The 17,199-nt window shown below is 48.2% G+C and overlaps 1 protein-coding gene across 2 annotated transcripts in view; it reads right to left on the bottom strand.

The window, feature by feature from the left end:
- Positions 1–16,466, bottom strand: part of DSCAML1 (DS cell adhesion molecule like 1) — a 164,121-nt gene extending 147,655 nt beyond the window's left edge. The window contains exons 1-3 of one of the 2 annotated variants that reach the window (XM_080983895.1): positions 16,265–16,466; positions 5,562–5,879; positions 2,520–2,666 (exon numbers count right to left, since the gene is read on the bottom strand). In XM_080983895.1, coding sequence (XP_080840021.1) covers positions 2,520–2,666; positions 5,562–5,879; positions 16,265–16,316 — 517 coding nt within the window. In that variant the 5' untranslated portion in view covers positions 16,317–16,466. The remainder of the gene's footprint in view (positions 1–2,519; positions 2,667–5,561; positions 5,880–16,264) is intronic. The other variant, XM_080983894.1, reaches the window with a different exon arrangement.
- Positions 16,467–17,199: the final 733 nt, after the last annotated feature.

Below are 17,199 nucleotides of genomic sequence, written 5' to 3'. Positions count from 1 at the left end.
GGTCTGACTGGATATGAGTGGTTTTATCTTCAAATAGCCACATTAGGGCAATACCTTTATTTGGCCAAACAAATTGTCACAAAATTGTGTGCAAATTTTCAAATTCTCCATAATTCTACATCGAGTTAGATGGTAAACACAAGGATGGGGATGTGTGTGTGTGTGTGGTAGTGAAGTCCACTACTCCTGCATCTTGTAAAAGTCTTCGGAAGGAGTAAGGGATTGGAAAGACAGCATTCAAATAAACCTGAATTAGGTGTTTCTCATGCAGAAAAATGCAAACATATATAGGGGAGCAGCCACTGTATGTTTCTGCTTCCCAAGAGGCTTCAGAGCAACCCAATAGCAGACACTACAGTATGATGTCATCACCCCTTCCACCATAAGCCCCTCTTGCAATCCCACTGCTGCTTGGAACATTGAGGACCCCAACAACTGTGAGAAGCACAGCCCACCCAGGGATAAGGAGATTGCTAGCAACTGCTCAAGTTTACTGAGCAGAGGAAAGAAAGCAGGCTTCTCTCTCTGCAAGGAGGTCTGTTCACTCCCCAAGAACAGGAAAAACCTGAGTACACTGCCTGCCCATGGAAACACCCACAGTTTAGGTCTCCAACAACAAAAAAGTGTTGAGGTCTCGGGCATCACATCCAATACTCTCAGCTTCCACTGTAGGCTTCTGCAAGGCAGCTTTGAGACCAGAGGCATTTCTTGACCCTTGCAAGGACAAACATCCAGCAGCAATGAACAGGCCTTGGGGCAAAGCCCTTGCCAAGTCTTTGCAGGGTTGGCCAAACACTACTGGCTTACAAAGGCAGGGCTCTCTGGATAGCCTGTATGGCCCTATCATAGTCTCAGGTCTGCTAGGGTGCAGCAGCCCATTCCCCCAGGCCCTTCAGGCTCCTCTGAGTCACCAGTACTCAAGGCTCACAACAGCAGCCTTAACCACTTCAGCTTAGGAAGATCTAGCAGGGGAGTCGAGAAAGCAGCTTCACAAGATGGTTTCACACTAGAGGCAGCATCAGATAGCACCTCAATGTCTGTAGCTACCTCATCCAGAAAGATCAGTCCTTATATAATAAGGGAACAAATGGACACAAAGCAGTCATGAAACACAGCAACAGAGAAGAGCATTTCAACTGCCCTCTCCTACCCACTGTCCTTAAGTCCCTCTACTCAAATGGCAGCCTTCTCAAAGGGAAGATGCAACACAAGGTATAAGATGAGAACTTGCTGGTGAATCTCACTGCATTTCTAAGGCTTTGAACTATGGCTAGGTGGTTCTTCCATGAGAACAAATCAATAGTTTCTCTCTCTCCCAGTTAGTTTTTGTAGTCATTACATGTTCTGCCCTCTGGAAATCAGGGCACAGTTTCTATGCCTGTTCTCTGATTGGGTTAGTCTTCTAATATGGAACCTCAACTCCAGAAATGCAACCAAAATAACAGCATATCACCACATGGTGTGTGCTCCCCAGAAAGCTCATCCCAGCTTTCGGGAGCCAACACAGAAGCTGCGCAGGAGCATTATCCAACAGACCAAAGCAGACGCTGCCTCAGGCAAGCACTGCTCACAAATCAATGAGCAATTTATAAAATCAGTTTTCTTTTCCTTCTAATAATACAGAGTGTGCACTGAAAAGGTCAAAGAGGGGGAGGAGGATCTCCCTTCGCAATCCTTGGTGTACCCCCCCTCCTTCTTCTGGGTCTGCCCAAACCTTGGCAGTCTCTGCAGAAGTAGGGCTTTGAGGCAGGCTGGTCAAATGTTCTCTCCAGATAGCCTTTAAAGACCAATTAAAGTCTTGCAAGACACAAGTCAGATTCTTTGATTTGAGTGTTTACTTCCAAGAACAATTCAAAGTAACATCCCCAACCATTTGATAGATTTCATTCTAAGGCACTTCCAGGCTAAACACAATCTTTGGTTCTGTGTGGCTCCTGTTTGGCTCAAGGGCACTATCTTGAAGGGAGGAAGGCATCAGCCAATGCATGTCTCAGTATAATAAGACCAGTTGCTGGGAAGCTCAGGCAGGGAGAGGACCTCAAGCTGCTGCATTCGGGTCCTGCCTGCAGGCCTCCTCCCAGAGGCATCTGGTTGTCTACTCTGAGAACAGGATGCTGGCCTGGATCAGCAGCTAGTCTCTTCTTGGTGGTCTGAACAAGACTATCACCTCCTCACATTCCCCTCATCTCTCGGCATGAGCGTGGCACCAGCTAGTCCACCACCATAGCCCCCAGATCCAAGCTCTAAGGGGCCTTACAGAGCTGACTAAATGCAGAGGCAGCCCAGCTCTGGGAAGGAAGGAATCCACCCTGGGGCCCTGTTCCTAAAAAAACAGGGGGGGCATTCTTGTGGCCCCATTGGCATTGGGACTTGGCAAAAGGGCTGACAATCCTCAGCCAGCATCCATTGTGCCCCTTGGCCAGGGATCACTAGAGATAGAATGACAACAGATATCATGTGATAGAAGAAAGGAAGCAGCAGGACCAGGAGGTGAGGGGCAGCAATGCCTCCTGTCTTACCTGGGATGATAGAAACCGTGTCTTTCTCCCAGGACACAACACTGACGTATTCTTGCACCGAAGAAGGGATGAGGCACTTGAAAACAGCCACGTTTCCACGCATTGACCTTTGATCCTCCACCCGGACTGTGTAAGGTTCCCTGAAAACTGGGGAGAAAGAGACAGGGAGGTGGTGATTGGGAGAGAGCGGCAACCAGAAGCCATTGCTGCACTTCAAGCAGAATTTCATCCCCTTTGTTCACAACCCTGCACAGTCATCCATCCTACAGCGCACATGACACCAGGTTCGCACGTGGCTTTCAATTGGGAGCACTCCTCCAAGAAGCGCCCAGAGACTTTGGCCTGCATTGTGCATTGGGGCAGGTTGTATTACCAGCTGTTTTTCCAGAGCCAACAAACCTCCACCTAGCCTAACACACAATAAACCCAGTAAAACAAACAAGAACCTCAGTAAAACAAAGGCACAAAGTATCACAGTACAGAAAATAAATTATCCTGTCATATGCTGAAAGCTGGTCGAAGAACGAACACCAGCAGTTAAAATTTATTTTAAGTATATAATGCCCTACAGCCAAGTTGCAACAGGAGTAAAAATTCAAAACACATAAAATAATAACTATCAGCCACAAAACATATTAAATCAGCATAAGACAACGGGGGGGGGGGGATAAAAAAAACCAATTTGAATCTAGAAGAGATTAAAAGGCCTGGGGAAATAAGACCAGGAGCCAAAACGATAACAAAGTAAGGTGAAGGCAAGACTCTCTGTGCTGCTGTCTCCTTTCCTCAGGAACCACCTGCTGCACCTCACTCAGCAGGAGGACCAGAAAAAGGCCTCCTGCAAAGTCCTTGGTGTGCAGACTGGTACATGGGGAAACAGTTGATCCTTCAGGGATCCTGGTCCCAAGTTATCAAGAGGTTTAAAAGGTGGAAAACAACACTCTGAATAGGGTCCAGAAACAGGCTGAGAGCCAGTGAAGTACTAGTGTGAGACCTGTTCCTACTACAGCTCGTGGGCAATCTTGCAGCTGTATTCTGAAGTTTCTAGACAACCTTCAAAGGCAGCCTACATACAATGTATGAAAAACATAAGAAGTGTCCGGCAGAAGCTGGATCAGACCAAAGGGGGCCTATCTAGTCCAGCATCCTTCTTCTCACTACAGCCAGAAAATGCTCCAAAGCAGAGATGTACCTGGGAGGAGGGGGCTAGATGGGGGTTTTGCCCCAGATGAAGCCTCCAGAGGGGCACCATTGAGGCTCCCAGCCTGTGTGTATGTGTTTGCATAAATGTACATGGGGGGGTGTGCCAAACTGGGTCTTTGACCCAGGTGAAATAAAGGCTACAAGGAGGCCATAAACGTCACAGCCTCCTGCTGATGCTGTGCCCCAGAAACTGGCATTCAGAGGCACACGGCTTCCAATACTGCAGGTAGCATATAGATACCGTTACTTGAGAGATTTATGCTGTACAAATATATCTAATCTCCTTTTGAAGACTTATGTGTTCCAAAGTTGGTGGCCATCTCTACATCTTGTGGCAGCAAAAACCATAGTTTTAACGATGCATTGTGTGAAGAAGTGGTTCCTCTTGTGCCTGTCCTCTGTTCAGCTTCAATGGATCCCCTCAGGTTCCAGTACTATATGAGAAAGAGAGAAAAGCTTTTCTCTTCATACCTCACATAATTGTATAATATGCCACAGGGAAAGAGGGATATTTGACCCTCAAGTTAGCCAGAAGATGTAACTGATAACAAATGTTAGGGGAATTAAGGGTTCACGGATTCAACCCTTCCCTTCCCATTGGGAAATATGTGTTGGAATGCAAATTGATATTTGGCATTCAGAAACAGGTGGATTTCCCCAACAAGGCCCTTTAAGATATTCAGAATCCAAATCAGTCTTTTAGAAAGTCATACATCACAATGCTGAAGCCACCAAAAAGAAACTGCTGATCAACGCTTGTCGTCCTAAACATGCAGTTTAAACCAAGGGCACCACAGACAACTGCAGGAGAAAGAGGTGGTGTTGCCCAGGCCCGGCAACAGCCCACAAGGGCACTCTGGGGGGAAAGTACCCATAGCAGAAACCACAGCCTGCCCACCCACCTCCACACCTGGGAGGGCCTATTTCCAGCTGTGGATTTGGAAGGAAAAACTACCAGTCCCATTTCTTCAGAGTCACAAAGGTAAAATGTCAACCAGAAAAGAGTCCTTACTGGTTTAGGGAAGAAGTAAGCATCTGCCATAAAAAGGTCCAACTTGTATCCTCCCTCCCACATTGCTCCTTCAGCACTCACAGGTGTGAGCCACAAGCAGGGAGGTAACCAATGCATAAAGAGAATTCTGAATGCTCCTCTGGCCAAGTGCAACCCGTGCCCTTAAGTTCTGTCCTTACATTCTTCTCGCCCTGCACCTCCCCAATATTATAACCAATGCTGTAATTCGGGTAAATAATTCACTTCTGGATATTTAATGTCAGTCTACACTGCTGCAAGGCTATGAAGGAAGAAAGCTCCTTTGGTCCCTGGGGTAGTATGCACTTTGCTAGTCCAATGCTTAATAGGTTACCTAATGGAACCACTGGGGGTACTCAGCCCACCCAGTCTCTGACAATCATTGACCAGAAGAGCTCTGCTACTTTGCTCATCATTTTCCTCTGCTTAATTAGCCATCAGCCTGTTTAGGCTGCAGCGCACAAAGCAAGTAGGATGGCTGCAAAGGAACATTTCCTATACAGGTGACAGGAGTTTGGCCCAGCTCAGACCTCACCAAAAGGTTTCATTCAAAGTGTCTAAAGAAGCCAGCATAACAAAGAGTTCTCTGAAATTCAAAAGTCAGCATTCAGACACTCATCCAACAGACACTCATTTACCTCTCCTAGAAAATATTCCTGATTGTCTGGGACCAAACACAGCCACAGCTGTCTATGCTCTGCTAAAAAAGTAACTGGGCACAGGCCCAAAGACTGCCACCATCCTCCCTCCGCTACAAGTGAAGTCAACCATACTGAAGACAAGACCCAGAGCAGCCAGGCAGCCAATACCTGCTTTAACCCGGATATTTGGGCTCCTGATTTTCCCCGCAGAATTCTCTGCAGTACAGAAATAGTCGTTGTCGTGGATAAAGCTATTGAAGGCAGATGGCGAGAAAGGGTAGAGCTGCAGCGTCCCATTGGCATGGACGTGACGGATGTGTGGGACATCATAGATGTCATCCCCAGTGGCGAGGTACCAGCGAAGGGTGGCACTGGGGGACCCTGCTGCTGGACAGGGGATTACCACCCCCACAGTGCTGGAGAAGGTCACCTGCTGAATGGAGTCGTTCACAAAGTAGAGGCTGGTTCCAACATCTTCTGTATGCGCTGCAGAGGAGAAGAGAAGAAAATGGGAGAGCAAGCATTATGAGGAGTGGTGCCAGGAGCGCCCTCATGCAAATCCCAAAAGCCAGCCCAGTCATTGCCACTGGATACTTCCACTACCTTAGCTCACCCACAGCACCAAGTAAATGAGACAGTGGCTCTTTTCTAGGAATACTTGCTGAGACACCTTCTCCAGAGGCAAGGCCAGCAGAGGCCTGCTAAACTTCCGTTTCAGAGCCCAGTGCAAATTCACAAGGTCCTGGCTTACAAGTGCCAAACAGACCCTCAAGGCCACATCAGAATGAGGCTGTTTGGCTATGCCAGGAGGTCTGCCCTCTGGGGGCAGGATTTACAGCCCCAATTATTGACAAGAACCACAGAATCAGAAGCTTCAGCAGGCATCCCTCAAACCACAAGGACAGCAGCTTCTGAAATGCCTTCAGAGGAAGTATCTGCCAAATGTTCAAAACTCAAGAGCTGACTGGGCGGCCAGGACTTCATGAGGTGCATACTCCAGATCCCTGTGAGCTTATATGGTTTCCATCAGCCCTCTTACAGAATGAATAAACCCATTAAAAAAAAAACCCTAAACATTTCAGCAAACAATGAAGAGAAACTCACATAACAATGAGTGGTAGAATTGAGCTTCCCATTTATCCAATTTGTCATGTTGTTGAGAACATGTGTAACTTAGCACATATACCAGGGGGAGGGGAGAGAGAAGACTGATGAAGATTTTCAGAAGAATCACTGTTCAAGGGTACAGTAGCTATCAAAGGAGGGAAACATCTACAGCTGCTCAGGTGGAGGGTAGCTTGGGAAGAGATCATGGAAGGAGCTGAGGGACAAGGACCTGCCCACCCCACTCTTGTCAATCATGCACAGGAATAAGGATCTGGGTTAAGCCAGTTCAGCCAATTACACCCACATCTCCCTCCAGTGTCTTTTTCAAGATCTGCCAGGCCTCTGTGCTGCCCTCCAGTGTCCAGCAGGAAGCCTCTTCAAACCACCACCACCCCAACGAGGAAGGCTTAGTCAGTTGCTCTGGTGTCACTTCTACCATTTACTGTGCCATTCACAGGGTAGGGGGCAGTGTGCCTAAATCTCAGATATGGGCAAGAGCACCCTACTTGGGGGAAAGAAGCACTTTTGTCTTCTCTGCAAGGGGCACAAGTACACCCACCTACACCAACACCTATATACATGCTGGAGGATGCAATGTGCTTGGATGGGGCCAGATATTTCCTGAGAATCAGCTGGAGGCCCCCAAAGCCATTCAGATTTGACTCCTTTTTTTAGCTGCGCTACTTTTAAGTAGGTGGAAGGACAAAGATCGAGGACGGAGCAATCTGTGCCAGGGAATTAGCAGCTCCTCCTCGGGCTCAGAGCCCAGCCACCTTCCCAGCTGCGCCTACAACCATGCAAAGAAGCAAAAAAAGCACCACCGCTTTGGACAAAGTCACAAGGGACCTTCTACAACCTCAATTTTTCCCCAGTATTTTTTTTGCTTGGGGGGGTGCAGGAGGGAGACAAATGGTGGCGAATGGCAAAAAATGGCTCATCTATTAATATTCTTAGCAGAGCACTTTACCACCACCAGCCCCTCCAGGGAGGATGCCTCCATCCCAACTGCTCATTTGAGGAAAGGCTATTAAAGCCTTATTGGGCACAGCAATTCACATCTCAACACAAAGCAGGGATGAGACCGTAAACGCTAAGCAAGATGGGAAAAAATATTTGTGTTTTCATCATGATGGTGAATATTCAGAAGCCGTCTCCTCTTCTAATACCATGGGTCCAAATACCACACAGCTTTCTTGGGCTGGCATTAGAAAAATAATATCTAGAATGTTTTAATTACTTCACAGTACAGGCACATTAATGTGCATCTCTTAGAAACAAGGAAGCAGTTAACAGAGCTGCAAGACAGCAAAAACCGTCTGAATGGAGCCACAGGAGGCGATGGAAAGGCTCTTCACACACCCGCCCCTCTCTCAGAATAAGCTCCTTGCTCTGGATACAAACATCTGCCTGACAAAATTGCTGGGGTGGGGAGGCACTCTGCTGCAAGAGAAGATTTTGGGGGGGACAAGATACGCCACACCATTTCCCGCTATTTACCAGCCCACAGGAGGCACTTTGTTATGGCCAAACAATGCTTCTGCTAGATTCATCCCAAGCCTCCTCAGGACAAAACCCAAACACAAGGATCCCCTTCTCTGAAACTCCAGGCAGACGACACACTCACCATAGGCCCTTGCCAATAGGGAAGAGGCACAAGCCAGTTCCCAGTTACTGCTACCACCATACCTAAGACATGCAACCCATTGAGTTCCTGCATCTCTCCTCACCATCAACTCAGGTTCATCACAACTACATAACAGCAAATTTAACTAAAAGAGTGCCAGAAAAACAACCATCCAGTCCATTATTGTGTGAACACTGTCTGGCAGTCCTTCGCCACTCCTGAGTGTCCCCAGCTCTGCTTCAACCCTGAGCAGAGGGAACTCCATCCCTCTTAGATGGTTTGCTTTCTTTTTCCCTTTTCTCTTGCTTTTTCCCCCCACAAGAATTTCCTTGGCCCACCAACATGTGAGTTTTACAGAGGTAGAGTGAATACTCATTATCCTTTCAATGGCTAACAATGTTTGCCCTCTTTCCTAAGACCAAAATAAGCACCTTCATAGATAAAATCTCGATCCACCTAGTCCAGCATTTCTGTTTTGTTAAAAAGAATCCCAGTTGTGCAAAAGTGGGATTTGGTGCAAGGCATAAAATTCAGCATCCTAAGAATTGCAGATTTTTGGTAAGAGAGTAGAGAGGCATTTCTAGCAGATAAGCTTGAACAGAGGAGGCGGGAAGAGCTGGACTTTCAGCAATCAAAGCCCTGAAGCTTTGTTACTTGATACAGCATTTCATCTTGTTGTTTTACTATTGTGTTTGTATTTCAGCCCTGCTAATAAGCCACTATGGATATATTATAGAAAGGCAGGATATAAATCTTCATAACAAATAAATAAATACACAAGCCCTGCGTACCTCCTGCCAAAAACAGAATTATCCAGCCAAGCAAATATTTGCATAATGTATTCGGGTCACAGAACTGGGAAGAACACACAGCCCTGGTCCTGGCTTACAGAAATCTGGGCTCACTGCAAGCATGGCTTGAAGGGTCAAAATGGGGCCCTTAGAGGAGGCAGCCATGTTCATGCAGCTGCTAGCAAAGCCCACTCAGGTCCAGTAGGAGGGCCCCCATTCTCTCACCACTGCATTCAGTGCTCCCATGAGCAGAAGCCCCCTGGGAGATAACCATTTTCTCTGCAGTGAGTCCCCCACCCTACTCACCATGTTAAGTAAGGTTAGTTGCACAGATATGGGGGTGGGGAGAAAGGGGGGGGAATCCTCATAAATAAGGAGAGGAATTCAAATTACTAGTAAAGCTTTTGCAGGTCAAAAGGGGCGGAATGGATTTTTAATAGAAAATGGAAGTTATGGGATTGGTAGTAGTTATGAGACAGACGCATAGAGTTAAATCCATCTAATCTCCTTTACCATTTAACGGTGAGCACCATCCTAATTCCATGTTTCATAAAACTGCCTCCAAATCACCAGGAGAGATTAAAAACATAGAAATAGCCTTGCAATATTTTTAAAACAGAAATCACTTCTGGCATCTGGTCACAATCCTTGGCTGTAACCTACATATCAAAGGCATTAATTTAGACCCAACCTTCGGCACTGGTACAGAAGGGAGGATGGGATGGCAACAGAAGCAGCACCAAAGCAAAGATGCACAGTCTGTGTTCCCAGCACTGAAGAAAACACATTTCAAGTTCTCACAGAGCAATCTTCTTAAATTGTAGGAAATTGCAACCTAGAGGTATTGAAATATTAATACTTCGGCTTTGTCCGGGGAAAGAGATTCATTTTGTCATCATTCTACCATAATATTTACTCATCTTCCTCACTGGACTTCTTCAAGTGTTGCACTGCTAGAAGGAACCTGGCAAAGAAAGGTGAAGGTCCCTTTCTGTCAAAGCAGTCGTCTGCATCCAGAACACGTCTTGGGGGCAAAGCACAGAGATGTTTCTGACCCCCTTCAAAGCAGTCATCTTCTCACCCTTCCACATGTTACCACACCCTCTAAGTATCATAGACTGAGATGCTACACTGGCCCAGCCTTTGGTCCACAGGTGAGACCACAAGGAAAAATGATCTTGCATGACAAGAATATTGCTCTTCTTTTCAAGGGTCAAAAGACATTTATGATGGCTCAAACCTACTGAAGAGATGTGAGGGGAAGTGGGCTATTTTATTTTATTTTATTTTTACAGTCCACCAGTTAACAGCCTTTAGTGGAGATTTTATATTTTACCAGTCAGATGAATTCAGCAGGGAATGCCGCAGTCAATAGGGGCCTCACCTAAGTCATAAGCTCCTGACAGGTCACTGCCAAATGGAGCTGCTATCCTCAAAAACAAGAGGTAAAAGATACAGATGCCACCAAGAGTTGAGTAGGAATCAGCAATGATGGCTGCAAAAGTGGGGCAGATGTCCACTCCATCAGACTTCAAAGGATGCAGTGGTTTACAGGTACAGAAATTTCAACCTCACCATGAGCTTAGAAAGCTGCTCCATCCTTGTTGCCTACCCTACTGATCACAGGCTCTTACTGTGCACAGGTACTGTTCATGGGTAGGGGGTAACAAGTCAACAGCAAAATGTGCAGAGCATCTCTAGGGTAAGCTGTCTTTTCCAGGCAGCAATTCCTCCTCCACCCCACCTTGCTCCCCCACACCCAAGTAGCATTCTCTGAAAGCACACTGAATGGTGAAGGGACTGAATGGTGGAGTTAATGCACAAGATGGACTTGGACAACATGTTCAGTGGAAAAGGGGGAGCAAGAAGAAGCCGGAGAACTCCCAAACCTGCCTTGCCATTCCCACCTAGAAGCTAACAATGAGCCACAAACAGCTTTTTGACAAGAGGTGCAAGAAGCTGCCAGCAACCTTTGCTTCCTCATAGCTTGTTTATGCCCTCTCTTTTTTAAAAAAAAGGGATAAACTGGACTTCTGAATACTGCAAGGCCAAGGCCACCTTATCTCCCCCTTATATGGCTTCAAACATAACCAGCTATTACACCAGCCACCCTTGGACTATGTTAGGAGACTTATTCTCTCCTTGGATGCAATCTATCTGCTGTAAGTGTAGAGCTTAGGAAGAATTTAAATAACTTGCTTCTTAATTTAAAAAAAAAACAACCTTAGCAGCTGTCAGAATAAGTGAGTGTGTCAGGGACACCAGTGCCAAGATGACAAGGCAAACAACCAATTCTAAGGGATCAACCTGCCTCTGGGAGCCTTCAACCCTTACCCCTTTTAGCTATCACTCCCAATGGCTCATTATCAGGATCTTAACCGTGAGGAGAAGGGAAGGATTTCACCCAAAATCACACAAGCCGACCACTGCCTCAACCCTTTGGTTAAAATATTGGAGGGCATTGCCTCATGGCCCACTTTTTGACAGAGTACTTCCTTGCCTCTTGCTCCAGAGGGCAGAATGCATCAAAGCGCTCTGTGCTGCAGACTCTACATCCATCAAGAGCAGGGGTCGGCAACCTAAGGCCCATGGGCCACAAGCGGCCCATGGAGACCGTTTAAAACCGGCCCATGGACCCCTGTCACCCGCTCGGTCATCTCCCGTGTGCCACGCTAAACCAGTGTGCAGCAAAGCGGGGACCGCCTTCAGTGACACTGGCAGGCATCCCGTTGGCTGCAGGAAGCTCCTACAGCCAATGGGAAGCTGTGCATGCCTCCTCCGCACCGGAAGGAGTGCCGGAAATAGCGTTTGCGCATTTGTGCACGCGCCCGCACTCCGGCCCACCACAGCGTCTGCAGGACCATGAACCAGCCCAAGCCACAAAAACCTTGCCGAACCCTGATCAAGAGCATGAAAGGTTAACAGTTCCCTGTGTGGGAATGAGGAGCTGGCATCCTTCCTGAAGTCTTGACTGGGACAGAAACAGCTAAACACTGGAAATCAAGTGGCAGCAGGGAAGAGACTGTGGTGCAGTTGAAGCAATTACAGTATACAGAAGCCCAAGCATCTCCTTTGCCACACCCAGAACACCATCTGCATAGTCATGAAACCAACGCATGCCTCACCCCAATGGCCCCAATGAGATCTCCCCTCCCTGCCACAGATGTCTCATGCTAAGATCCCACACCCCTTGCTAAACACACACACACACAAAACTTATATATATATATATATATATATATATATATATATATATGAAAACTCACTAACCACCACATTAAATTTGCAAGGATAATGTAGTGAATCTGCGGAGTGGGTGTTTTTGTGTTTTGAAGCTTTGTTATGCAAATGACTCTGGGATTTTTTAAAATAAAGCAAGGTATACAAGTTGAAAAAATAAAATATAAAACATACAAGGAGAGGCTATGCACTGCTTGAAATTGGGCTGATCAGCCATAGGAGGGCAGCGCACCAATTTCTGGCACCCAGTGTGAGTTTTGTTTCAGCTTCTCTCAGCTCCATTCCATTTTAGGCAATGGGCAATAAGCTGTTTGCACCATTTTGAATACACAAATTACTAATTGCCACCACGACTTCCCTTGCTGGGAGAATCTCTGAACCAGCTCCGTTATTCTGCAAGTCTAGAGAAGGCAGGAGCTTTCAGAAGCCTCTCTCCAGAGACAACCGCCATGTCTACCGGGCACTTCAAGATAATGCACACATGGTTCAAATGCACACACTCACACACCTCCATCAAGGGTAAGCTAAAAGTGAGCTGGTGGGAACATTACAGCCAAGCAATGCTATTCAGCACATTGGCAAAGGCCACCAAATCATTTTTTTAAAGGAAAAATATTTAGCTATATTTTAAGGGAAAACCTCTTTGCATGATTTGCCACAAATTGAAGGTTTACTGAGGGTGAGGAAATACAAACAACAAACACAGATGGAAGAAAAAGCTGAAATCCAGCAGATTTTTTCCCACTTCCATTCAGATACAATAAATAATTTTGCTCCTTTCCGATTTCTCAAGGAACTGAAATTGAAGAGGCCTTTCAAACTGCTTTTCCTAATATGGAAAACTGGCTTCCCAATTGCGTCCTTCTCTGGTATAGAGTGGCAGGTGGTTAGTCCATGCTGTTTGGAGAAGGGAAGAAATCACACCTCCTGGCACATTGCAGAACGTGTGGGCCGCCATGTTGGGAGGATCTGAGCCACAGAATGTGAGAGCCGCCTCAGCTCTTCCTCTCTCACAGAGCTCCTCCGCTGCTGGGAATGAGACAGGGAGGCTCAGGCAGCCCCTCCAATGCCAGCCTAGCAGGGGGAAGATAATGACAAGAGAAGGGTATGGAGGGTGCTTATGAAACAAATATGAAATTCTGCCCACTCTCACCGGTGAAGTTAACACCGGAGGGGGGAGAGATGGCTACGTGTCACTAAATTCCATCACCAAGCCTGGAGCCAAGTTGTGCCCAGCTTGCTCTCAAGAGCGCCAAAAGCTCCAGCCGAGATAGATAATGGGGGCAGCACCCCCTAGATTTTAAAGGTATGCTGCTTGGCAGCCAACTTGGGGTTTGGAGGACCCCAGGCAATGGGTCATCAAGGCTTAGCCGTCGTGCAGGGGTGGGCAACTTCCCCTGCCCCCCATCCGTTAGCTTCCAATGCCGCTGCTATTTAGCAGAACCTGGAACATGTCAAACCAGCCCTTTCTCTACAGCTTAATGAGGATCCCATGTTTAATTTCTAAGACAAACAAAGCACAATGAGGGGGAGGCACAAGGGAGGGAACAGAAGTGGTGCAAATGGGAACTAAATAGCTGCCTGATTTTAATATGAGAAAAGCTCCAAATAAATAGGATGCAGCAGGCAGAGGTGGGGTGGAAACAGAATTGCAAGCATCCCCCCCCCCCACCACCACCACCACCCTGCGCCAAGCCATGGATACCCAGCCATGACACTGGACATGTCTGCAAAGCAAGCAGAGTTGCTCACATCCCTCTCCTCTGCTCCCAAGTCGTAAAAGCAGTGACACTGAGCTCTCTGCCCAGTGAGATACCCACATATACTTGTTAGCCGCCTGTATATAAATCTGGGAAATGGGCTCCAACCCATTGACGGTTTTTTCCTCAAACTTTAGTGTTCCCTTGGATCAAATGTTTATTTGCTTTTTTCATTATAACAGAGCCCTTTTCTACAACAGAAGCCCATTAAACTGTTGTGCTTAGATGCCCAAATATATTAAGTATCCAAAAGGCTTTTCATGCATTAAGCAATATCATTTCTCACCCTAATATAATGTAACCTATTGTATTGTTATTCACTTTCTGGAACTGCTCCATTTTAACACTTTCTAACAAAGAAGCAGTTAGGGGTCCATTAAAAAAAAAATCATGGCTTCCAAAAAGGGGATGAGGCTGTGAGAGATTCTGCTGAGGAAGACTCAATTTGGTCTTCTCAAAGACTGAACAGCTGCTACCACCAAAGACACTTTCCCAAACCACTGGGAATGAAACTAATCAATCAATCTAGTACAAACAATTATTATTTTGCCTGTGAAAAAATCAAAGGGAATATAGCACACATTGTGTGTGTGTTTTCCCCCCTCTTCCTTTTGCACAGTCAAAATGCAAATGCAGGCAAATCAGATGCTGGCATGGATGACAGAGACAACCTCAACACAGAGAGATCTGGGGGGATGCTCTCCCCCAAAAAACAGACTAGCCCTAGCTTTAATTAAAAAGTTACTTTATGATTAATAACTGGTATTCACATAACTATTCTGCCCAAAACAAACAAAACATTTAAAATGTGCTAAAACAAACAAATAGGTATTCATTCTACAGCAACCACCCAATTTCTGTATGTTGCTCTCTTAACAGTCTGTCTGATTGGAGCCAAAAGAAGGAGAGACACTTTGCTTTGCTCACAAGGCATGACAGGATAAAATCTCACAGTGGAACCTGTGAAAGGGAAGGCAGGCAGGCACCCCCCAAATTGCAGCGCTTGCATGATTGTTCTTGTGGATTGTGCACCAAACAGATGGCAGAAGCTGCAAATTGCCCATCCTTTTATGCAACACAGATCGATTACACTAAACCGGGTTGTAATTTCATCCGATGCAACATCCAATTGCCTTCTGGTTACAATGGCTTCATTAGTCGGGGCCCAATTTCTGTACAGAAGACCCCCAAACCCCAGATTCCAGTTCCAAACAGAACCTTGCTTCTTAAAGAATTGCATTGCCCTGACAACTGAATTGGCTCATATCCCCCCCTTTTCCAAATCTGATTCCTTTCCAACTGCTGGGCTAGATTTATTAAAGCACTCCTAGAGGGGAGGCTGTTATTTTAAAGGCATATCAGGGTTTGAACTATCTTATGGGATTAGAATATGGCTCAACGTTGACTTTGACAACTGGGGACAGAAGAACAAAGCTCTAAAAGTATCGCTGGCAGCTTTAAGCCTTGGAATTCTTGCTCGAACACACAGGGAGATGCTGCCTTGGTATCTATTCAACATTCACGTAATTAAATACATTTCTGCAGAGATGGGCTGAGGAGAGGCGGGGGTGCGTTATTTTTAATTTCCCTGATGAATGAATTTCAGAGGCTACAAAGAGTTAATGGCAATAATTGCCAGCTCAGGGATCCAGACTTGCTCTCTGCCTGCCCAGCCTGTGCCAGGCTCCCGGGCACAGCCCCTGCTAACCCAAAATTCACATCCACCAGAACAGAAACCCAAAAGCAGACAACACCAACATTCCCCAGGGTTGATGCTTCTTCTGGGAGAGCCTGGCAGAAGGGGTGCCCTACACACACATGCACACACACACACATATTTGGGGGAATGTGGGGGGGGCACACAAAGCAAAGCAAAATATAGGCCATCCCCACCTCAAGATGGGGGGGACAGAGCTAGCAGCATAGCAGCCCTGACAAATCTGAGAACTCCCCGTGCAAAAACAAAAAAACCCTAGAGTTCTGGGTCACATTAGGATCGTTTTCCACAACGCCCACCAACCACCTTTGGGGAAAGAGGACCTACACACTGGTCAAAAGCAGACCAAAGTGCAAGTCTGAACTAGCCCAAGCCCCGGCGACGGGAGCGGGGGCGCCAGTGTAGGTTGCCCCCTCCGTCGCTGGCAGGTCAGGAAGCACCCTCTTCCCCGAAGCCGAAGGACGCTTCCACCGCGAAAGAGTCAGAAAGTGCGAGGGGCTGACCGGGAGGAAGAGCTCCCTGGAGCCGGGCGCAAGGGGCGTTGGGGAGCCGCCGGGCATTCCGGAGCGGCTCGGCTAGAAAAGTTCCCGACCCGACGGGGCGCCGCCGCCGCCGCCGCCGCCCTCGCCTACCTGGGCTGGTCCAGGAGTTGAGCAGCAGGAGGCAAGAAGTGACCAGCCACATGCCATCCAGGGGGGCCGGTGCCGCGGGCGGGCGGGCGCCCTGCCTCTGCCGCTGCCCGTGTCCCTGGCCGGCCCTCGCCAGCTTCCCCCGTCGTCGGATGCTCCGCGCTCGCCTGCCCTCCTGCTCGCTCGCCTGCCCGCCTAGCGCTGCGCCCAGCTGCTGCTACTGTCAGCCGGCGAGCCAGCGAGCGAGCGAGCGCGCAGGAAGGGAGGAGCGGGGCGGGCTCCCACATCCCCGCCCACACAGGCCGCGGGGGGAGGCGAGAGGGAAGGGGACGCCTCCCTCGCTCTCCTCCAGCGCTAACCTCCGGCCAGGCAGGGGCAGGTGCGCTCGCGGGCAGGTGCCTTCCCGGGGCTGGGCGCGCGCTGCCTGCCCGCCCGCCCGCCCGCCTGCTCTCCCGCGCCCTTCCGAAGATCACCCCGAGGAATGCCCGGAGGAGGGCAGCCCGAGCCGAGGCGCACCCGACAGCCCTCCTCACCTGGACGCTCCTAAGCCGCCAAGTCGGCGCTACCACGCCAGGCAGTTTCCGCTTCCAGCGGGCAGTGCCAAGAGGTCATCCCGGCGCCCAGCCTCTGTCCGGACTGGCTCAAGGGCTCTTATCCTGTGGACAGGCTGACCCAGGGCTTGGAATTGCTGCAAGCGAATATGCACGGGGAAGGGGGTTTGCATCGCTGGCAAAGAGCTGCCTACTGGGTGCACCTCAGCTCTCTTCCCTTTGCTGTAGGAGAGGGGCAGTGGAAGGCACTTCCCCGCCCCACAGGGGCAATTCAGTTACACCCAAGGATTCCCCCAGCAACTCTGCAGCTCTTGCAGTGCTCACAAGCCTACAGCGCTGAGGAGCTGCCTCCAGTTCATCAGGCAGACCTCCCTCTGCCAAACCTGA

This window comes from Podarcis pityusensis (assembly GCF_964106645.2).
Source record: "Podarcis pityusensis genome assembly, chromosome: 15".
Lineage (NCBI taxonomy): Eukaryota > Metazoa > Chordata > Lepidosauria > Squamata > Lacertidae > Podarcis > Podarcis pityusensis.
The sequence above is the reverse complement of the archived record's forward strand: the minus strand, read 5'-3'. Positions and strand labels throughout refer to the sequence as shown.